The sequence below is a fragment of the Pleurodeles waltl genome, chromosome 9, assembly GCF_031143425.1.
Source record: "Pleurodeles waltl isolate 20211129_DDA chromosome 9, aPleWal1.hap1.20221129, whole genome shotgun sequence".
Lineage (NCBI taxonomy): Eukaryota > Metazoa > Chordata > Amphibia > Caudata > Salamandridae > Pleurodeles > Pleurodeles waltl.
Window position 1 is genome coordinate 752,128,446 of NC_090448.1, and position 24,822 is coordinate 752,153,267.

General features: G+C 45.2%; 1 protein-coding gene across 1 annotated transcript in view; it reads left to right on the forward strand.

Moving 5' to 3' along the window:
• The first annotated feature begins 2,604 nt into the window (after positions 1–2,604).
• FKBP2 (FKBP prolyl isomerase 2) overlaps positions 2,605–24,822 on the forward strand; it is an 87,085-nt gene continuing 64,867 nt past the window's right edge. The window contains exons 1-3 of the mRNA XM_069207904.1: positions 2,605–2,727; positions 7,566–7,743; positions 7,976–8,088. Coding sequence (XP_069064005.1) covers positions 7,576–7,743; positions 7,976–8,088 — 281 coding nt within the window. The 5' untranslated portion in view covers positions 2,605–2,727; positions 7,566–7,575. The remainder of the gene's footprint in view (positions 2,728–7,565; positions 7,744–7,975; positions 8,089–24,822) is intronic.

A 24,822-nucleotide genomic window follows, 5' to 3' on the forward strand; every position in this document is an offset into this window, starting at 1 on the left:
TAAAACAGCAAACTTTTTCCTATGAGTAAAGGAGTCACCGTCTATGGCATCTAAATATGCTTTGAAACCTTCTTTCCACGAATCCCAATCCCCTTCTGATGAAACAGGATCCGGAGAGAATACTGGAGGAGGGAGAATGGATTGCTGCATATTAAATGTAACCACAATAAAATGTTGATGAAAATTTGAGCTCCAGATGAGGAATTGTGTAGAACACAAAGGTGTGCGTATCCCGTTATTTTTGCAAGACACGCTGCGCAAGATGTGCGTGTCACCGCTGAAAACAGGTTGAAGGAGAACAAGTTAACTCTTCTATGCTGCTTCCAATACTTGGAAACAAGTAACTTGTGGAAATGAAGGCACGTTTTACTTAGGAAACGTGTCAATGAATTAAATGATTAGCACCTTCAAGTGTTTCCTGGCGTCTCTGTTGCCAGGAAACGAACTAGTACGTTAGAAACAAGTTAAGAAGCCAACGTGTGAGCAAGCAGGTTCACGCGTTTCCTGGCGTCTCCGTTGCCAGGAAACGAACTAGCCCATAAGATGCGTATCCAGCGTCTTCGTTGCGGAGCAACTAAGTTCCAAGGTGCTGACGTGTGACGGAACACGTGAGTAACGACTGAAGAAGGCCCGCGCTGTGACCCAACACGCGCTGAAGACTCACCGTGTCAATCAGCCCCCAAAACCACTGAAAATCGAGAAAAGCGGCTTGCAGGATCGCCGAGGAAATGGAGGCGGCAAAGATTACGCTCACCGGGACAGAAGCACTGAAGGCCGGTTGAAGGTGACGGAGGCAGCCGCGCGTAGAATTCTTCAAAGGAGTGCACACGTAGGTCCACCTGTCCTGCAGTCCCTCGTCGCCAATGAAGAGTCTTTGTTTTTGTAAGTACTAGTTTTATTCATAATAATACTAATAATACAGAACAGCAAATGAACACCTCCGCCACAGCCGCCATCCCAACCGTTCTACGGTCTTATGTCGAGTCACGGTCAAGGTTCCAGAATCACTACAAGACTCGACATAAGAACTACGAGAGAACCCAATAACGTACCACCTCTGAAGACGTCAATTACGAAGACCAATCAAAGACTTGTAAAACAATATGGAAAAACCCATGCCACGGGGAGTCATTTAGGTGGGTTAGGGTATGCTATTGATTTTATCCAGAAACTATGTCACTCTGATTGGTGACTTGGTGGGTTACTTAAAACCATCCTCGCCCTTAGAATTGTCCATTTTACACTTTACCTCCTTATGAGGAAAGTGCCCTTTTGCCCCGGAGCTGAGTTCTGACTGATGGCGATTTGACTGAAGTCCTGAGGACGAAGACTGAACCTGTGCGCTGACCCAAACTTTGGAGGGTAATTATGACAATGCGATTGTGATTTGTCTTTTTGCTTTTCCTTTCTAGGTACCAACTGCTTGCTTTTGACAAAGACTTTAGCTAGATGTTTTCCAAGTTGGTGTTCTAAATTGTTTTGCATGAAGCCCAACATGCGAATGCTAATCAGTGGTTAGGACAGGTGTTCACCAAACTGACGCAAATAGACAAACGACCGAGATTATGCTTTGTTGAACTGATACGTTATTGACACTCTGCTAAATTGATATATGTTCACGCCGTGTTATGTTTTGATGTTTGTGATTCTCGCTTTAATGAAAGCTTACCAAAGTTGCCATATCGTGACTATGCTATTATGTTTCTTGGTGTTAAGATTAACGCATTTGCTATTAGACTGTAATTAATAGGGAATAAAACTGATAAAATTCTACTAAACAAGGAGTGGTTATTCATGGCTGAAAGGTCATGGTAGCGTCTTTGAATTGATTAATGACTTTGACTAAAGTGAAATATATTGTTGTGATAAATATTGATTACATTATTGATGTATTGATTAGCTATCTCGTCCTAAGGTGTCTGTCAACTGGGTCAAAAGATTCATTGGCCTAAAACGATTCCTGATGTGTAATAAAATATCATAAAGGGACGAGTCATCATGGCAAAAACAGTTTCACGCAGCTCAGTTCACAGTTTTATTTTGAGTAAAAACAACCCGACATGCAAATACCTGCAACAACATTTTACTGGGCTTTTATTTCTTTTGGGCACTGCCCAAAAGAAATATGGCAACTACTTCTTTTGCTCCTCAGACGGTTCCGGGCTAGACGGCCACTACCACTGTGCAAACAAGGGAGGGGGGCGTCGCTTCTCCGAATTGTTTACACGCCTAAAATCCCATGGGTGGATTTGGAGTTAAGGTTGTATATTTATGCTCATCGCTTCATATTGGCAGGAAAACTGAAAAACTGATCTTTGGCTTTTTTCCACCTTCACCTTAAAACACCCTCCACGACCCTCCCGTTCAATGCGACATCGATGGGTGTTCCCATTGGAGGCTTCGGCAGCCAATAGTGTTTATGCCAGCCTCGATTTACGCGAGTCTTCCGAGCCGCGCGAGGGGGCTAGACGTCACGTGACTTGTCTGTGTCCTGAGCTGGCCTTCAGCTTGGTGCTTCACGTGACTAACTACACGCCGTTTGTCTTTGGCGGAGCTATCTTTCATCGAATGAGAGTGCGAGATTTCAGGAAAAAGGCTTGCTCTATAAGTCCTAGGTATGCAGTGATTGGCTGGACGTCGTTGCTCTGCAAATGACGTAGCCGGAAGCGGAAGGCGGGGCTGTAGCAGGGACTGTGTGTACTGTAGCCGGCGTGCGGCGAGGCTGAGGTGAGAAGAAGAGAGCGGAGGCAGTGGCAGGAGATGGAGGAGCCCTCGGGGGGCAGGGGGAAATGCTGGGAATTCGGAAGGAGGGATATAGAGGGGCCCCGCGGGGGCAGGGTATGCAGGGGTCAGAGGGACCTATCGCCGGTGGAGAGGGCCACTAGGGGAAATCAAGTAACGTGGTCCAATGGGATGAGGGTACCCGGAAGTGTTGTGAATGGCAATGATTTATTTGGAGAGCGGAAATCCGGGTATGGGAACCCTGCGGAGAGGTCTACGAGGGAAAGTGAAGATGGGGAAGGGGGGCACCAGAAGATCCCTATTAGTAATTGTGATCGAGGACTCTTGGGACTGAGTGATAGAGGAAGTGGTCACCCCGGAGGCATCCTGGGTGAAAGGGGCGCAGGAAGTGACCGCGGCGAGGAGGGTTGCGATCAAGGAGTACAAGATAGTGGGCAGACTGTGTCTCACTTGGGAGAGAGGGTCACTGAAAAACATAGAGAGAATTTACTAGGGCCCAGGGCTTCACAAGTGAAACAAGAACGCCATCTTAAATCAGAATATCCTCAGGACCTTAGTTTAGATTGCGGACATCCTGAATTTTTGGGGCATAATGCCCATGGGGCACCAGAGATACAAGCTCCTGTGCGGTTTCAGTTTCGTGGCCCCAAAGGCAAAAAGACAAGGAGCCACAGAGCGAAGCAAACCAGGTGCAATCCAGCGAAAGATTCGAATAGCCCTACAGAGAGACGCCTTCGAGGTCCCAAGAAGGGGAAGATAAGACCCCAGCGAGAAATGTTATCTTGTGGTCCTATAGTGGAAAGATCGGGAGGCCACAAGGCAGAGGCGAGAAGGTGTTCCCGGGAGGAGCAATGTGAGGGCGCCACCGAAGGATGCCCAATTAGGGACGTGGAAGTAGACTGTCAGTTGGCATTTACTGATGATTTTTGTTCAAGATGTCTTGGGGCACAGGTACACGGGGAAGAGTCATTGACTGACAAAGGTGACTGTACTTTGTTGGTCTCTCAGCTAGGCGAGCCGTTCGGTACCGCATATTGTGGGTTCCAAACAACGCTCTACAGAAATCCAGTTTATAACTATTGTCATATGCATGTTGGGGGTACTGGACTTGACTTTGGGGATGCAATGGCCAGGAATCCTGTGTGTGCTTGTGAGCGTGGAGATGTGACTGTCATGGGCTGCCTCTGTGACTCTGGAGTTGTGAGTGCCAGCAGGCCAGTTTTCGACTTTAAAGATAGGGATATTACATGTGACGTTGGAAGCTGGACTGTTGGGTATTCTGGGTGCGAGTTAGAAGATGTGGATGTCCGGGTCTTAGAGTGGAAGTTTGGACCTCCCGTTAAAGATTCAGTTCTTAAAGATTTTGGTTTTGACTCGAGAGCTGTCACTTTGTGTCACTGTGAAGATGTAGCCGTCAGTTGCCCGAGATGTCGTAATAGAGCTACAGATGTTGCTACGTCTGGGCATCGGTGTCGGGAAAACGCTTGCTGGGGCTCAGGCTGTGATACTGATATAATTGTCGATTCGGGTTTTGAATCTGGCGTTATGGGTGTTAAACTTGAATGTTATGTGGGCGCCGAGAGCCCTGTGTCTAAGGACAAGGATGCACGTGTGGAGATCGCTGAGTGCGACGGATTTGAAGTTTGTGTCAGTAGCTGCGGGTATCAATCTGGAGATATGGCCAACTGTGGACCAGTTAAAGAGCTTGCAGCTTTGGGGGGTGTAGGTTGTCACCACAAAAAGGGGTCTTGCAAAGACCTAGAATGTCAACGTGAATCTCTTTTGCGCACGTTTCTGAGACACACACATCGGAAAGGTTGTGGCGAGAAATTTGATGATGTTAGTGAGAGGAGCCTGGGCGGTAATTTGGAAGATCAACGAGGTGGTTGGAGCATGGCTCTAGGAGATAAAAATGTTTCTGCAAGCTGCCCCGGGAGTGAATACAAAGATGATGTTGATGGATGTTCTAGGGATAAATGCAAAGTTAATTGTAGAAGTGGGACTTCGGGTGAGCCTCAAACCATGAGTGTATGTGGCTCTGGGAGTCAGTATAGAGTTGGGGAGTTCGATTTTCAAGATCCTTGCGGAAGGAGCCCAGTGGTTGGGTGCTCAGATGCTTGTCGTGGTAGCCCAGGAAGTGAGTACCATGGTTCATGTGCAAAGACCTTAGTGGATGAGTACCAAGATTTTTGTGTCAAAACCTCGGATGGTGTTTATGGAGAGGTGGCTGCCAAGGTTTCTGAAGACGAGTCCCTTCCGACAGAGCTGCGGGACCCACGAGGTGAGACTTGCACTGTGATCTACCAGTACTCCACATTTGAATATGTTGAAAACGTGATTGTGCATCCAGAACTTGAGCACAATTCAGTCTCTGCCTCCGGTTTTGCTTTTCGAGAGGCATGTGACAAGAGTTTGGGCTGCAAGGAGACTGGCTGCCCTGATGTACCATCCAGTGGGATGAAGAGTAATTCTGGAGCCCCTGGATCTCACGACGGAGAGGATGCCAAGTGGATATGTTCAATAGGAGAATGCAGGAATGCCGAATTCACAGTTCCTAGCTGCATGTATAGGGACGCAGAGTATTTGGATACAAGCTGGGATTATGAAGATATGGGGGACGAGAGTGGAGATGCTTGGTGGCTATGCCCAAGTGGCGGCTATGATAACTCTTGGTGGACCTGTCCAAAGGGGCTCTACATAGACCCTGGCTGCTGGTGCCCCAGAAATGATTTTGAGAGCAGTGAATGTTGGTGTCCAGGTGATGTAGAGGTGGTGAGTCCTGGAGAAGTAGGTTGTTGGCTTTCTGCAGAGGAATACCGTTACACTGGCGGCGGCGGGGACCCCTGTAACTTTATGTCCAGGGGACATCCACGTGGCTTGCAAGGTTGTGGGGTTGCAAGAACGACTGAGGAGACAGATATAGGGTTATTGAAGGTGGCTTCCTCTGAGAGGATTTTGACCTTGGACTATGCAGCGACAGGAGAATGTAATACCGGCTGGTGGGAAGAAGGCCTGGGAGACTCACCTTTTGATACACACAGTGATGATGGGGACTCCAGCGCACAGAATGAAGTGAAAAGTAGTTGCACTGTAGGCTTATGCAGTGATTTGACTGATCTAGATTTGGTGACGACAGCGCGGGTTTGTTCCGAAACTCCTCCTGTGGCGCTTGAGGTGGAAGCCCGGTCTGGACCACCTTCGGGGTCTGATGGCGAGGGAGCCTTGCAAGAGCTGGGGACAGCCACTTCTGAGAACCTGGAGCCTCTGGTTGGTTGTGGAAGGCTCCTTGGTACTGAAGTGGTGTGGTTGGAGAGAGAAGAGGAGCAGGGACAGAGTAGGCTCCAAGTTCTAGGGGATTTGTCTGTGAGCCCTTCAAAGGCAGAGGATATCTGGGTGCCACGAAGGTGGCCGAAAGCTGTGTTGGGGTGTGGCCAGATCAGTGTCAATCCCAAAGGGAAGCAGCAGTCCAGACAGGTGGCTGATGTCTGGGTACCCAGAGAAAAGAACTCCAGGAAGGTCTGGCATGATTGGGCTCAAAGGAAGAAGGGAGATGAGGTGACGGCGTCTGTTCTTTCAGACAAAAGCCTCGCTGGGGCCAAAGAAGTCCAGCTGCAGAAAGAGAAAGATGCCGTTCATACCTGGGATATGTGGGTTCGCAGAAGTCGGGCGAGGAAGTGTGCACTGGCTGTTAGCTGTGAGAGGGATGGAGGCGTGGACTGTCTTGGGGGGCAGGCTCCCCTGAAGGATAGGCACAGGGGTCATGATTCCCTGTGCTTGAAAGGAGGTTCTTGACCTTTTTCTCGGGGGGGCGGGGTAGAGAATGTATTTGAGGCCTGCAGGGAGAAAGTGCAGCTGTGCAGAGCGTTTGTGTACATGAAATCGGACTTGGTTCCGGAGGGTTGGGTTGCAGTGTACCCTGCAGGAAGCACATTCACTGAGGGATGGGGGTGGGTGGGAGAAACCAGATAAAGTGGGCCCGATTTCTAAACGTTAAGTTTTGTGTGTGTGTGTGTGTTTTTTAAACATTTGAAAACGCCTGACAGACCCTGTGCACTAATGGCCAAAATATATAATCAGTTCATCATTTGGACTTGCAAGACTGTTAGGACATCACGATGTAGAGTATAGGTGCAAGGAAAATCAGTGTCCCTGTTGGATACTGGTTAGATACCTCTCTGGAACCATCCTACAGCCTGATTACTTTTGCATACAACTGCACTGAAACATCCCAAAATGGTGCTTGTTTTTTCAAAACATTTTTGAGGGGTGGGGGTAGGGCTTGGCTGCTGAGGCAGGGGCCTTTTAATGGGTGGGTTGGAGGGTGGGGCTCAGTAGCTGGGTATTCGTTTTTGTAGAAACTTACCAGAGGAAGAAAAGTGCTGTGAATCCCGGCGTGGGCTTAGTCACGCCGTGTGAAAGCACCAAGTGGTGCGGACTGCGCAAGTAAGGGCTACTTCTGCTGTCTTCTGGCGTCGCACTACAACAGCCACTGGTTTGCATCTCACAAGGTCATCCCAGTCTTTCTTCATTTCAAGGTATCTATGGGGAAATGCACCTTTAGTTTAGCTCATGCACAGAGGGGAGGGAATCTATATTGATGCTGACTTTAGATTTACTTTTGGCGAGACCGCTGTTTAACTGTAAATGTAGGTGTATATATAAACACATGTTACAGTTAATTATGGCCCTTCTGTTTCTGCGGGTGGGGTAGGGGTTTTTGAAGCTTTGGGAGGCGAAGTAAAGAGGCAAATATGTGGACCAGAGTTTGAGACGGTCGTTATGTTAAAAACCAATGCATGCCTTCTGTATGTCCTTTCCTCCAGACCGTCCATCATGAAACTGAGTTCCTCGGTGGCCTTTGTATCCTTGGTCTTCTGGGTTGCCCTCGCTGTGGGCAGCGGCTCACAGGAGAAAAAGAAGATGCAAATTGGGGTAAAGAAGAGGGTGGATAACTGTCTCATCAAGTCCCGTAAGGGAGACGTGCTTCACATGCACTATACTGTAAGTATGTGCCCTCGGTGCTGCTTGCAGCAACTTATTTTGCCTCAGCTTTTCATAACTTCTCCCGTCCAATCTGCCCTGTTGCTTCCTGCAGTGTGCAGAAATCTTTGGTTGAACAGCATGCAAACCATTTTTTCTCTTTTAAGTCTCCCATACTCTTAGGTCTGGCAGTCTTTCACAATCTATCATTTGACTGCTTTGGCTCCTGCTTAAATTTCTTCTGTCCCCACAGGGAACTCTTGAGGATGGTAAAGAGTTTGACAGCAGTATTACACGGAACCAACCATTCACGTTCACTCTAGGGACTGGGCAAGTCATCAAAGGCTGGGACCAGGGCCTTCTTGGGTAAGGATATTGCTGTCTGTCATATTATTCTCAGGTTAGTGGATTTCTTGGCTAGGGGTTATCCCTGAGTTTGCTAATCTTTAGAAATGTTATTCATGTCTCTCCTCACTGAGCTTACTTGATGCTCCTCATGAAAAATTTTCAGTTAAGCACCCCAACCCCGTCTTCCTTCACTGCTCCTGCCATCACTGGTCTTCTCCTCCATCTCTGTCCCTTGGCCCACACTTTTGTAAGGGACCTGCGCTTCTACTGTAAATTTAATATATAGATTTTAAATAAAATATCAGTGTGCAAAGTCTGTGTCCAAAGTCATACAAGAACTTTAGACATGCCTGCTATTACCTGTTAGCCATTTCCCACCCCACCCTTCATTGTAAACATTTCCACCACTTTTCACTTTTCCAGTCAATCAGCAGCTCCTTTTCCGTGTCCACTTTTCTGCATACACTTTTCACATAAGTAGCAATCTTTCCGGTGTTCCTGCCTTTCTCTCACATCATTCCTCTCAAGCCTGCCTACATTAACCTCAGTCTCTGTTCCTCTTTCTCATCAGTGCCCGTTTTACTGCCTGTCACTCCTGTCAGTACCCTTTCTGTTACTGTCCTTGTTTATTACTGACCACAAGAGTACCTCTAAACAGTTGGTAGTGCTGGGACAGGGTCGGCTGCCTGACATACGCCTGAGAGTCCAGCAAAATCTACCTCATGAAGGACAGTCATTACCCAGCACCTCTAATTACTTTGTTGTTATATTTTGCAGTCGCCTGAACGTCCTTGTAACAGCCTTCCTCACATAGCTCAGTCCGCCATTCCTGAAGTGGGAACACCGTTTCGAGGTGTTCTCTAAACTCAAGCCCAACTGCCTAAAAAAAAGTCCAAAACATAATTGATCCACCAGTAGCATTGATAAACCAATCACTTTCATGGAGGTGAGAAGTAGTAGTTAAGCTTTTTTTAAAGTTATTTTCCTCTGCACTTAACCTGCAAAACATATCCAAGTATCGTAATTGTTTAGTAGCCACATTTATATAGGGCTTTATACCCCTTACGCATTTCTGAAGAGCATTAGCCAACAGGTGAGTGACCATCAGCCATGCACTGTATGCTGCCAGAAGTATTAATCATCAATCATCCTTTTAGGTGTGACACAGTAAACTGCTGGCATGAGAAATGCAACCATTATAAATGTGTTTTAAGAACTACCCAGAAACAAGTGCTCTGATCCATTGCACTAGGCGCAGGTGTTCAGAAGGAAGGCTTCATAACAAATGTTTTAAAACAATTGTTGTTTTGAGCCCCGTGAATGTGATAGATAGTATTTTTAAGCCATGGCCTGTTTTCAATCATTATCGTTGGAAAGTGGGCTGGGTTGGGTACAACGCTGGTGGAAAGGGATAGACGCAGTTTATTAAATTATGTTGGTGTTAGTATAAAATAAAAAAAGTGAAAATAAGCAAAAGTCTCTCTTCTTTGTACTACTGCTTCAAAACAGTAGATACTTCAGAAGTGTCTGCTTTTTCTTTGGCAGTGCTGTCTAAGCTGGCCCTAAATCACCATCAAAGCAACAGGTAGAACTGGCATGTAAAGTACATCTTTTAAAAGTTAAGGCATGATGCATACATTTCATTCCAGGGATGTGGAATTCCTATCGCCCAACGCCCTTCTTGTTTGGGGTCAAGGGCAACAAGTTTTTATGTTTACTTTGTCCTTGGGACAAGTAGGCCCAACCCTCTGCAGCACAAGCCCTTTGGCTGCCTGTTTACAGAGAGTGGAACTCTCTGCAGTTGAGGTAATGTGTTTCCAAAAGACAATGCTGTTCGAACTTGTATTTATGGTTCATTTTTTTAAAGCCTTCATTATTAGGGTGAGTGCTGTAAATAAATGTTTTAAGGTCACACTTCACTACTGACGTTGGTTCCAGTACAAAAAAAACAAACGTGTATACACATGTTTGAAAAGTTTAGGCTATAAGGCTAAGTATAATGCTCCCAGAATGCTCTCTGATTAGATGCAAATGAAGTGTCATTTAGTAAAATGTGTTGATGCATGCTAGTATTTCCCAAAAATATTTCTAATGGAAAATCAGTGTAACCATTTTCAACACGATTATGGGAAGCATGGAAATAAACAAACACTGACAAAGCCAACTGATCTGACATATTTTTATAAGTCTTTTAGTTTCATCAATGCGTGTCTTGTTTTGACATGGCTTTTGTAACACTTTATTGTTGTGGGAGCTACCAGGCCCTCAACATTGTAACAAACACTGGCAAAACCCCCCCCAAAAGTTTTTGAACTCTAAAAGCACACGTTGCCACCAGTGGCATAACAAAGGCCCCGCAGCCGCCCTCCAGGGGGCCCCTTCAGCACAGCACCTGCCCTGAGTGAGTCTGGAGAGGGGGCTCTTCCATGTTCTTTGCAAAGGGGCACCCTCCAGTTTCGTTACGTCACTGATTGCCACTGTAGTTGCTGACACTGAACAAAACTACTTTGTGTGCCAATATGCTCCTTGTGGAAGAGCAGAATGCAATCACTCACAGTAAAGCCAGCCAAAAGAGAGAGATATAGAAGTTTACTAAAAACAAAATGTCTTTAACACCAGACCTAATTAGGGACCAAGACCCACATGTAGGTAGCTTTTTGCATGTCGCAAACAGCGACTTTCGCTGTTTGCGACGTGGAAAAAGCACATCGCGATGCACAAACCCAGTTTTGCGATTCGGTAACCTGGTTACCGAATCGCAAAATGGGTTTGCGACTCGCAATTAGGAAGGGGTGTTCCCTTCCTAATTGCGAATCGCAGTGTAATGTAGGATTGTTTTGTGACCGCGGGCGCAAACCAATCGCAGTTTGCATCCATTTCAAATGGTATATGTCGTACCCCTATAAAATATTTGTGAACTGTATTTTAGCATGGGTAAATACGATGTGTAGATTTGCTCATGTGAAAATCTATTGAGCATTTGCAAGTTAATTTTCCCTCCAGCCACTTTCTTCCCAACCCTGGAAGAAGTTCTAATTTCTGCCATTGTCAGGAGTAAATGTCCAACCTTTCTTATTATGGGAAAATATTAGAGAGAAGCTGGGAAAAAATCTTTAAAACATGCAGGTTAGTAGGTTTGCAGACTGAATGGCATTACAGCCCTGGAACTATTGCTTACTGCTTCCTCCAGCCCCAGTATGCAGATCTGCAGAAAGGTGGCAAAATAAGGAAATTGCTACAGTAGGGATTGAAACTGCAAGTATTCAAGCCCTACTATGGTAGTAGCCCTGGCATAATCAGAGAGGCTATTATCAGAGCTCTTACATAATGAGATTGCTGCCATAATTTGTTGCCACACTACATGGCACCAAAGGGACAAGTAGATCTTTTTACAGGACAAGTAGATTTGAGAAGCAACCTGTCCCCTGGACAAGTAGATATTTTAATAAATTTCACACCCCTGCATTCTTTTCAGTTGCCAAGGAGAGTGACGTTGATGTGTTCCGTGCTGCAATGTTACAACCAATCAGTCAGTGGAAATTAACTTTTTGTTTGGGTATGGGCGTTTGAGAGGTCTGGTGGCCCATTGATGTCAATGGGAGTCATGCCACTTGTTTAGAGGTGAAGATGAGTCTCCTCCGAGTGTTTATTAAAATAAAATAAAAATCCAGTCAGCTCCCACAACTTGCCACCTCACGTTGACCACTGTTTGGAAGCCCCCAAGAGCTCTTGACATTGGGGTGTGCTTTGGATGGCCATCGTTGTTAACCAAGTGCATTAGCCCAGCAGCGGCCTCATTCACTCTCTTCCATATTTAATTCTGAAATGTGGCTGTGTGTAAATGAAGATGATTTGGAAACACGCCTAGCAAACAGTCGTACTTCTAGACTAACTTAGTAACTTTATGTGCAATGGTATTTGTAGCTGTAGATACACATGCTTTGCTTAAGTCTGCCATCTAGTGTTCGGCTTGGAATGTTGCAAGTTGTTTTTCTTCAAAGAATGTTTTCGAAACACAAGATCGGATGATGACTCTTCTCGGTGATACTGCGCATGGGCATCGAGTCCTATAGTGTTTTCTTTCCGCTGTCTGGTTCGGACATTTTTACTCTCGCTCCAGTGAATCTCGGTTCGGTATCTTCGGAACTTTATTTCTACTTTTCTATCGACGTCTGTATATTTTTTTGATTGTGTACTTTTATCGTCTGGGTCAATTTAATGCCCTCAGGGGCTCCCATGACCTTTTTGGGCCTACTCTGCAACTCTAGTCAGAGAATGATAGGCTGATGGGACAATCTCCATTTCAGTTCTGTCCTCTGTGTCACCAAGTTTACCTACACAGATCAGCAATTAGTGTGTAATTTGTGTCTGTCTCCAGAACACGAAGAAGAGACCTGCAACACTGTAGATCTTTTTGGTCAAAGAAGACCCTCCAGGACTTAAGAGCTCATCGACTAGAAATGGCATCCAGAGCAACAGGCGACACACCCATGTCCAGAGAAGAGCATGCATAGGAAGAAATAAGACATCACACAGCCTTCTGCATTCGAGACTCCGATTCGGATCGAGATTCCGATGTTGAGAGCCAATCCATCCCACCAGCGCAGTACGGAAAACAGCGGCACTATTGCACCAAAGACTGTTAAAAAGAGTTCTGCATTGGTCCTCTGTACTCCACTGCCCTTTAGCCATGATAGGAGCCAAAAAACCACATTTGGATGCCCACCTTCTGGTTCGGCACTAAAAATACACAAGACCAAAATGTATTTGGTACTGACCAAACGGATATCCCAGTCTGTTTCTGCATTGAGCCGAAAATCGGACACATCCACTTTAGAGCCGAAAATATTACCATCCGTTTTTGAGCTGATATTTTCAGTTTGAGTAAAACATTCGTTATCCAAGGGTCCAAAACTGAAAACTGTGGTGACTAAACATTCTGCAACAACAGAGTCATCATCTTATATAGAGCCAGTACTGGAAGTAATGGGCACTAAAGAGCGCAAGCTTCAAATTAAAAAAGAAACAGGAAGGATTATAGCTTTTCCTCCTGTTCCAATTAAAATGAGACTCTCATTTCAGGAGACGGTGGATGTTGGACCTACTCCTAAAAAAGTCTCCAAGGAAAAAGACATGTCTCCAGAACAACCTTGGCCTTCACCAGCTCATTTTCCTGTACTTCCTTCTACTCCACCATCATCACCTCCATATTCTATTCAGACACAGTTATCTCCACAAGCATCACCCTATAGGGATGATTTAAATGATGTTCAGCAGTATGCAGACGATCATGATCCCATTTTATCCAATGACCCTCACTTATATCCAGCAAGGCCAACTCCCCCCTGAAGATACCATTGCTTACAACCAAGCTCGAGCAACTGCATATCATAATTTGCAGCTACATACAGACCCATTTGAGGGGGACTTTTTATTCAACACTTTTAACAAGTACACACAAAGAGTCCCAGTGTCTACCCATGCTTCCTGGCATGCTAATGATATATTTAAAGAACCTGTCAAAGCAAGGATTATCACACGAAGGGTAGATTAAAAAAAAAAAAAAAAACTCTGATCAACCTTTTATAAAAACACATATCACCTGACTCCACAGTGGTAAGTGCGACACGAAAACCTGCTTATAGTCAAACCACAAGGGGTGTTCCTCCTCCAGATAAGGGGATTAAAAAAACTAGACGCAGCAGGTAAGAGTGGGGAAGCGCGTTTGAGAGGAGACTGCACCGAGGATAGGAGCCCTTTAAATTTGGTTCGCGCTCCCGCCGTCGCAGGAAGCACGTTTGAGAGGAGACTGCACCGAGGACAGGAGCCCTTTAAATTTGGTTCGCGCGCGCGGGCAGCGCCCGGGCCAAGAGCATGCCCGTCCTTGCCCGGAAGAGGCAGGGCAGGGCCACCCCCCTGATATCTTTCTTAAAAAACCTTCTGGACTTTTGGACTAGGCATTTTACAACTGTATGGCTCCCTGAAGGTACTGTGTTGGTGATTTGTTTTCTCTTCTTTTTTTTTTTCCTAACTTCCTCTCCCATCTGTCGCGCTGCGCTCTGCCGAGGGGGCAGGAGTCCTCCAAACTTTGTCATTTCGATCAGACTGGACGTGAGGCCTATCTCACGAAGGAAGCTTCCGACCTTCGCCTGTCATTGACTGTCATTGACTGTCATTGACTGTCATTGACTGTCATTGACTGTCATTGACTGTCATTGACTGTCATTGACTGTCATTGACTGGAAGAGGCTGGGTTGGGCCCCCCCTCTTTAACGTTGTGCCCTAAGCTGGTCCCTTAGTAACTAGAACCCTTTTCTTTTTTGTGTATTAAGGAAAGTTTTTTTACACATTCAAATACAGCCCCCTGAGTTACCGCCCACTACGTAAAACATGGGTAAAAGGAAACACTCAAAATTAAATAATTCAACAAACCTAAAAGACAGTTCATCTTTATTAAAATACATCTCTGGGGCGATGGGAATGATTGATAAGCAAATCGCCACCGTTGAAGGGAAAATGTCATTACCTAAAGAGCAACCTCATGAATCATTAGCGTCTGTACCATCACAACATAATTCCCCATCTAGTGAACTTGGGGATGGACACTCAAGAGTACGGCTTACAAATGGTTGTATTAAAGACTCTTCAAATTTAATCTACTCCATGGATGAAATATCCCCTGTTGCTAAGCGACCAAGGAAACCAGAGACGGGCCTGGTGGACAAAACCTTAAAAAAAATGCCAGTAGTAGACTTAATAACTACCCCAATTAAAAAACACTGGAAGAAACCCTCAAACGTAGCAGGATACACTATTCGATCGCTCCTTATAAATCTCTACGAGATAGTAAATTCATTGAAATCATCTATCGGAGCCACTCTGGACTCTATGTCGGAGCGTCTAAAGGGGGTGGAGTGTAGCCTTGAGGCAGGTCTTGAAATAATAAAGTCATTACAACGGGAAGATACGCATTTTGAAAGTAAGGACCCCAGAAATACATTGCAGTCCCTAGAACATGAGACTAACACACAATCTATCCCGTACAATAGGCCAATCAGTACACATCGGAACGTTAACTTCCAGAATGAGCCACAAATTCAACCAATAGCTCCTTCTCTGAACCAACATGCCCAACCCTCTTTTTCACCTATCACACCACATAATCTTTCTCCTGATAAAAAAGTTTTAAATCCCACTCTACGCAAGACAGCAAGTAGTACTATGCGTAGGGCACCGACTCCCTATCCCCATTTAAATATAGGGATAAATACAACTAGCAGGACTAGATCCCCGAATCCCGCTTACCTCGCTAGTGACCTGTTACATCTCCCTCCGGAGGCTACACCATATGTTGTGGTCCTGGCCAACGTCCCACCGATAGATGGTCAACAAAGAGAAACATGGACAGCCTTGAGAAACAAGGCCCTCAATTGGATCGGGGCCCAAATGGGCCCTGGTACGGTGAGGACTCTCTTTGATGATTTAAAAATGGTCAGAAGAATTAAATGGATAGGAAACAGCAGGAAAGTGCTGACTGGAGATTGTGTGGTCCTTTCCTTTGGTTCACCGAATCTAGTGAATAGGATTATTCATGACTTAGGAGCCAGTCAAGTCACCTTACAAGGAATCTCGTTACTACCACTGGGTTATTTCTATCAAAGACCAGAGGGGAATTACTCCATCTATCCACAGCGAGCTGTAGCACCCTCATCCAGCCCAGACTTACCTATAACCAGCAACAGATTCTACCCTCTTTCAATGCTGGAAAATATAGGCTGACTGGATATGAAACAGTTAGCTCTCCCTGATAGAGTAGCCCAGACAATACATATACCAGGGACGGACCCACAAAAGGAAGACATATCACATACTATGGTTCCTATAAGGAATAAGATATTATCTCACCCAAGGCAGTGTGATGATTTCAGAATTATACCAAATACAACTTGCGGCGATATCCCCCCTCCATTCCCCAAAGAACCAGCACTGCAACTTTAAACAGAATGCCAATCAGAAATTGGAAATAGTCTTACTATTTTGGAATATTGCAGGTCTAGCTAATAAGTTAGGCAATGAGATCTGGGCTAACTTTGTGGAAGACTATTCATGTGTTTGCCTACAAGAGACATTGCTTTTAACTCCTGTCCATCTAAATGGCTACAAAACATTTCATACCCCTGCCAAGCAGTCCAGGTATGGTAGACCTAAAGGGGGACTGTGCACATATATTTCCAATAAGTTATTTTTACAGAATCTAGAGATGCAATTTACGAGTCCATACTACCAAATGATGGAGAGTAACCTAGACCACAAGACCCACTTAGTCATCATTAATTTTTACAACAATGTCGCTCCAGGAGAATTCTCCAACATTTTAGTGGAAATGGGAAACAACCTAAAAAAAAATACATGAAAAAAACAACTGTGAGATCCTATTGATTTGGGGTGGTGATTTTAATGTCCATCCGTGTAAAGAAACTTCTGATAAGATATGTGGCTGGGTCTCGGAAGGTGAAGATGCAAGCCTCCATTTCTCTCATAACACTCAAGGTGATGAAATGAATCTATTGGCTCAAACCTATAACCTATCCTTTGTAAACAAATTATTTCTGGACAAATCACAGTTTAAACCAACGTATAATGGAAGGGGCGTAAATACTGTGATCGATTATGTCCTAATGTCAACTCACTTTGCACACTATCTTACAAATTACACCTTGCATGACATCGCAGTTAGTGATCACTACCCCCAGAGTATGAATCTCCTTCTATCCCCCCTTTCAGCAGCTAGGGAAGATAGCATCACACTGGTAGACGATATTGAATTGGTGCCTCGCAATGGATACACTATGAAGTGGTCACAGACAGATCCTAAGTCTTTACTGAAACAGTTAATATGCCAATGTAAACATGCTTCTGTTTGAGAAAGAACCCACATCCAGGGCAATGTCTAAGTGCATTTACGATGATTACTCAAACCATAAAAGAAGCCCTCACTATCAAAAGTAGTAAGATAGGAAAAAAAAAGACGTGTGGATGGTTTGACCATAACTGCACCCAAGCACATAAGAGACTGAAAAAGGCCCTAAATGCCCCAAAAAGGTGCTTAAGTGACATCCGTAAACGCAGATAGGAATACAAGACAGCAATAAAGGAAAGGAAACGGACTATGAAATCAACCTTGTGGGAAACTCTCCACATAGCAAGTCGTAAGAAAGATAATATACTCTTCTGGCAGACAATAAATTCCCCCGTGCTAGGGGAGAGAGACATTCCCAGAATGGAAATTGCCATCTCAGAAGAAGACTGGGTTGCACATTTCTCTAAAATATACTCATTGGCGAGTGATACAACAGACTGTACACATGACCATGATTCACAGTAAGGTTTGCGCCTGGTTATAACCCCCCAATTTAGCCTTTAGGAGGTAGAGGAAGCTATAAGAATAAGCAAATCAGGGAAAGCGCTGGGCCCTGATGGTGTTCCGATCGACATATTCAAGGCCAATATTGAGCTGTGGGGGCCTGTACTGACGCAGACATTGAGGGCTATCTGTATATGCGGTCCCCTACCATCCTGGAGAGATTCCAACATTATTCCAATATACAAAAAGGGTGACCGCCTTAATCCAGCCTGCTACAGGCCAATCTCCCTGCTGGACGCAACAGCCAAATTAGCAGGGAGAATAATTCTGATTAGGCTGCAAACATGGGCGGAAGAAAAGAACGTCTTATCCCCGGTTCAGTATGGATTCCGGAAAGGAATCGGAACAGTGGAGCAAAGTTTAAATTTAAGTCTCATTATTGGAAAGTATACTAAGATTAGAGCAGGCAATCTGTACCTGGCATTTATTGACCTATCCGCTTTCGACTGTGTAATTCATGATAAATTATGGGATATTTTAAACAGCATGGGGGTAGAACCAGCCTTAATCCTATTTATTCGTGAAATGTATACAGGGTGCAGAGCAAGAGTGAGGTATGGCTTAAAAGGGGAATGTACTCACCCTTTTGGCCTATACAGAGGAGTGCGCCAAGGCTGCGTTCTCGCTCCGTTCCTGTTTTCAATGTATATAAATAACTTAGATAAAGAATTGGCCACTACATGTAAAGATCTACCCCAACCGACCCGTTCCGGCATTACTTTACGCAGACGACGCAGTATTAATGGCCAGGACCCCAATAGCTCTCCAGAAACTTTTAACAACCTGTATTATATATATGTCACAGGTGGGTCTTACTGTCAATCGTTCCAAAACTTTTGTTATGAACTGTGGAGGGAAGCGCGGTAAGACTTACAACCTCACTATTGCGGAAAGCAAGGTCGAAACTGCGCAATCCTTTTCGTACTTGGGCATAATGTTTGATAAGCTGGGTTCCTGGGCCAACTGCAGGAAGATAAAGAGAGTGCACCTGATTAAAACAACAATGGCATTACGACTCTTCTCTAAAAGGCTTGGGGGGATTACACCGTCAAATATGCTAAAGATCTATAGAGCCAAGTGTATCCTGGCCGTTACGTATGGGGCAGGAATTTGGGGACATACAAATTGTGATTTAATTCAGACCGTGGAAAACAATTTTTTAAGACATCTGCTGAGGGTACCAAATGGCACTTCATCTTATGTCATTCATTCGGAACTCGGGGTTCCCTTTATTGTAGACTTGGTAAAGATCCAGCCACTGTTATTATGGCATAAAGTGTGGACCTCAGAACATACTGGTTTTAATAAGGTCATCCTGACAGATTGTATAAAGTCATTATATACATCAAGGGTACCATGGCTAAAATACATTATGACCTTTTTTGAAAAAATGGGCAATAAAGACTACTAGACAAACCCAGCCTCGCTGGGGAAAATATCTAGGAAGGACCTGAGTATCCTGGCATTAAAGTTTCTAGAAGACATACGTTGGGGGGCTGAATAAAAAAAAAATCGCCGTCATTCATAACCAAACAATTTTGACGGTTGAGGGCATGCAGCCGTACTTGGCAAACGCGGTACACCTTCACCATCGTTACGTTCTCACTAGATTTAGGCTAGATAAGTTTCATCGTCTAGTTTCATTTCCAATTATGAACGATTGGTCCACCTTGTTAAAACCATGCCCCTGTGATGCAAAGACACCTCAATCCACAATCCATGTGGTTTTATTCTGCAATTTCTATGTCTTACAGAGGAAGTGCCTAGTAGTCCCTCTTTTAAGGTCAGTCAATCTCCCCCAGTGTCGTAGAGCTTACACCTGCCTTCAGTCAAGCCTTTAGAGATGAGTGGAACTCTGGCTAACTTTTTATGTACTGTATTAAAGTTAAGAAAATCTGTGGGGGCGGTGATGTAATTGCAATTTACTGTGACAGGGTTATTTTTTCTATACACTAGACAGTTTATTGTTGTGTGCTTTTTATTCTTTTACTATTTATTTACTTAACCTTTTTTTTTACTATAGATTGAAATGCATTATAAATGGAGATTTTCCTTTTTATGACTTGTTGAAAGTCGAATAAAGTTTTGTATTATTAGGTAAGAGTGGCTACTCAAGCTGCTAATCATTGGAAGTGCAAGCTTCTAATCATTGGAATTGCACATTCTCAAGCACTCCAGCAAGGTATGACAGGGCACACAGGGATGAAATGGAAGAACAGTTACTATATCTTCCACAAGAACATCAAAAAAGAGGACTGAGATGGTAGCAGAGGGACATGTCATTTCAGTTAATTCAATCAGGTGTGCCACTGATGCAGCCGACACAGCAGCACATGGATTGTATTTATACAAAGGCACGCATGATTAAGGTGCTCCTGGTTTTAAACCGAAATACAACAAGCGGTATTGAATATGCCTTTTGATAAAGAGCATCTATTTGGCTCAGAGGTGGACGCTACTGTAGAAAGACTTAAAAATGGACTCTGAAACGGCTAAAGCCTTGGGTGCGTTATACTCTATATCCACTGGGGTACTTTTCGTAGGCCACAATTTAGAGGTGGTTTCAAAACCACAGAGCCTTCCACCTCACAACAAAAACAAGGAAGACATTTCTATAATAGAGTTTTTTTTAGAGCAGTGGTTCCCAACCGGTGGTCCGGAGACCCCTGGGGGTCTGCAAAGCCTCCTCATGGGGTCCGTGACTGCTCAGAAAAGTAAATTTTAACATATTAGGTCCCTTTCTTTCAGTAATGACTCAGTATAGGGGTCCCCCTGATTCAAATAATGATTCAGTGGGGGTCCCTGGGTTCCAGTAATGATAAAGTGGGGGTCCACAGAAGTCAAAAGGTTGGGAACCACTGTTTTAGAATATCATATAGAGGATAAAACAGAGGAAGAGGTAAAACCTCTGCCATAAAACAGTGACTTTTTACAAATCCCACAGTCCGTATATCTCCTGTGGGAGGAAGTCTGGTAAATTATTTTCCACAATGGTACAACATCACCACAGACAAGTGGCTTCTATCAATTATCTAACATGACTATTGTCTAGAACTCAATTCCACTCCACCAAACGTTCCTCCTTATTTCCACAAACTCTCTCACGACCATCTTGTTCTACTAAAACAGGAGGTACAGTCCCTTATCTTCTCAAAGGGGCTATAGAACTAGTTACTTCATCCCAACAAGGGTTAGGAGTATATTCACTCTACTTCCGTACACCCCAAGAAGACTGATCCTGAAGACAAATTCTAAATTTCAGATGTCATTCCTCTATTATAGCAAGGAGATTACAGGACCGTATTAGATTTCAAAGATGCTTATTTCCATATTCCCATACATCCAGCACACCACAAATATCTACAATTTGTCATTACGTTACCAATTCATAGTACTACAGTTCGGGGTAACAGCAGCCCTAAGAGTATTCACACGTTTCTTAGCGGCAGTAGCAGTATTCCTCAGAAGACAACACATACACATATTCCCATATCTGGACGATTTGTTCATAAAAGCCAATACCATTCAAACATGCCTGCAACACACTCAGTACACAGTAAATCTTCTACACAATTTGGGATTGTAAGGAAATGCCTCCTTGGCATGGTTACCCCCTGACTTTTTGCCTTTGCTGATGCTATGTTTTGAATTGAAAGTGTGCTGAGGCCTGCTAACCAGGCCCCAGCACCAGTGTTCTTTCCCTAACCTGTACTTTTGATTCCACAATTGGCACACCCTGGCATCCAGATAAGTCCCCTGTAACTGGTACCTCTGGTACCAAGGGCCCTGATGCCAGGGAAGGTCTCTAAGGGCTGCAGCATGTATTATGCCACCCTGGAGACCCCTCACTCAGCACAGACACACTGCTTACCAGCTTGTGTGTGCTAGTGAGAACAAAACGAGTAAGTCGACATGGCACTCCCCTCAGGGTGCCATGCCAGCCTCTCACTGCCTATGCAGTATAGGTAAGACACCCCTCTAGCAGGCCTTACAGCCCTAAGGCAGGGTGCACTATACCATAGGTGAGGGTACCAGTGCATGAGCACTGTGCCCCTACAGTGTCTAAGCAAAACCTTAGACATTGTAAGTGCAGGGTAGCCATAAGAGTATATGGTCTGGGAGTCTGTTTTACACGAACTCCACAGCACCATAATGGCTACACTGAAAACTGGGAAGTTTGGTATCAAACTTCTCAGCACAATAAATGCACACTGATGCCAGTGTACATTTTATTGTAAAATACACCACAGAGGGCACCTTAGAGGTGCCCCCTGAAACCTAACCGACTATCTGTGTAGGCTGACTGGTTCCAGCAGCCTGCCACACTAGAGACATGTTGCTGGCCCCATGGGGAGAGTGCCTTTGTCACTCTGAGGCCAGTAACAAAGCCTGCACTGGGTGGAGATGCTAACACCTCCCCCAGGCAGGAGCTGTAACACCTGGCGGTGAGCCTCAAAGGCTCACCCCTTTGTCACAGCACAGCAGGGCACTCCAGCTTAGTGGAGTTGCCCGCCCCCTCCGGCCACGGCCCCCACTTTTGGCGGCAAGGCTGGAGGGAACAAAGAAAGCAACAAGGAGGAGTCACTGGCCAGTCTGGACATCCCTTAACGTGTCCTGAGCTGAAGTGACTCTAACTTTTAGAAATCCTCCATCTTGCAGATGGAGGATTCCCCCAATAGGATTAGGGATGTGACCCCCTCCCCTTGGGAGGAGGCACAAAGAGGGTGTACTCACCCTCAGGGCTAGTAGCCATTGGCTACTAACCCCCCAGACCTAAACACGCCCTTAAATTTAGTATTTAAGGGCTCTCCCTGAACCTAGAAATTAGATTCCTGCAACTACAAGAAGAAGGACTGCTGAGCTGAAAGACCCCTGCAGAGGAAGACCAGAAGACACCAACTGCCTTGGCCCCAGACTTACCGGCCTGTCTCCTGCCTTCCAAAGAACCCTGCTCCAGCGACGCTTTCCAAGGGACCAGCGACCTCTGAATCCTCCGAGGACTGCCCTGCTTCGAAAAAGACAAGAAACTCCTGAGGACAGCGGCACTGCTCCAAAAGAACTGCAACTTTGTTACAAGGAGCAGATTTAAAGACCCCTGCAACTCCCCGCAAGAAGCGTGAGACTTGCAACACTGCACCCGGCGACCCCGACTCGACTGGTGGAGAACAACCAACTCAGGGAGGACCCTCCGGCGACTCTACGACTGTGAGTAACCAAAGTTGTCCCCCCTGAGCCCCCACAGCGACGCCTGCAGAGGGAATCCCCAGGCTCCCCCTGACCGCGACTGTCTGAACTCCCATTTCCCGACGGCTGGAAAAGACCCTGCACCCGCAGCCCCCAGCCCCTAAAGAAACGGAACTTCTGTGCAGGAGTGACCCCCAGGAGGCCCTCTCCCTTGCCCAGGTGGTGGCTACCCCGAGGAGCCCCCCCCTTGCCTGCCTGCGACGCTGAAGAGATCCCTTGATCTCTCATTGACTTCCATTGAAAACCCGACGCGTGTTTGCACACTGCACCCGGCCGCCCCCGCGCTGCTGAGGGTGTACTTTCTGTGCTGACTTGTGTCCCCCCCGGTGCCCTACAAAAACCCCCCTGGTCTGCCCTCCGAAGACGCGGGTACTTACCTGCTGGCAGACTGGAACCGGGGCACCCCCTTCTCTCCATTATAGCCTATGTGTTTTGGGCACCTCTTTGACCTTTGCACCTGACCGGCCCTGAGCTGCTGGTGTGATAACTTTGGGGTTGCTCTGAACCCCCAACGGTGGGCTACCTTAGACCAAAAACTGAAAACTGTAAGTGACTTACTTACCTGTGAAAACTAACAATAACTTACCTCCCCCAGGAACTGTGAAAATTGCACTGTGTCCACTTTTAAAACAGCTTATTGTGTTTTATATAAAAAGTATACATGCTAAAGTAATGATTCAAAGTTCCTAGAGTACTTACCTGCAATACCCTTCAAATGAGCTATTACATGTAAAATTTGAACCTGTGGTTCTTAAAATAAACTAAGAAAATATATTTTTCTATAACAAAACCTATTGGCTAGATTTGTCTCTGAGTGTGTGTACCTCATTTATTGTCTGTGTATGTACAACAAATGCTTAACACTACTCCTTGGATAAGCCTACTGCTCGACCACACTACCACAAAATAGAGCATTAGTATTATCTCTTTTTGCCACTATCTTACCTCTAAGGGGAACCCTTGGACTCTGTGCATGCTATTCCTTACTTTGAAATAGCACATACAGAGCCAACTTCCTACATTGGTGGATCAGCGGTGGGGTACAAGACTTTGCATTTGCTGGACTACTCAGCCAATACCTGATCACACGACAAATTCCAAAAATTGTCATTAGAAATTGATTTTTGCAATTTGAAATTTTTTCTAAATTCTTTAAAGTCCTGCTAAGGCCTTGTGTTAGTCCCTGTTAGCATTTCTTTTAGAGTTTAAAAGTTTGTTAAAAGTTTGAATTAGATTCTAGAAATAGTTTTAGTTTCTTAAAAAGTATTCCAACTTTTAGAAACATAATGTCTAGTACAGATATGAATGTGGTGGAACTCGACACCACACCTTACCTCCATCTACAGATGAAAGAGCTAAGGTCACTCTGTACAATAAGAAAAATAACAATGGGCTCCAGACCTACCAAACTACAGCTCCAGGAGCTGTTGGCAGAGTATGATAGAGCCAACCCCTCTGTAGATGGCAACACAGAGGATGATGATAGTGACTTGGAGGGTGATTCCCCCCCACCAGTCCTATCTAGGGAGAACAGGGCTTCTCAAGCCCTGACTCCAAAAATAATAGTCAGAGATGCTGGCTCCCTCACAGGAGGGTCCAGCCTCTCTGAAATCACTGAGGATAACTCCAGTGAAGAGGACATCCAGTTAGCCAGGATGGCCAAAAGATTTGGCTTTGGAAAAACAGATCCTAGCCATAGAAAGGGAAAGACAAGAGATGGGGCTAGGACCCATCAATGGTGGCAGCAACATAACTAGGGTCAGAGATTCTCCTGACATGTTGAAAATCCCCAAAGGGATTGTAACTAAATATGAAGATGGTGATGACATCACCAAATGGTTCACAGCTTTTGAGAGGGCTTGTGAAACCAGAAAAGTGAACAAATCTCACTGGGGTGCTCTCCTTTGGGAAATGTTCACAGGAAAGTGTAGGGATAGACTCCTCACACTCTCTAAAAAAGATGCAGAATCTTATGACCTCATGAAGGGTACCCTGATTGAGGGCTTTGGATTCTCCACTGAGGAGTATAGGATTAGATTCAGGGGGGCTCAAAAATCCTCGAGCCAGACCTGGGTTGACTTTGT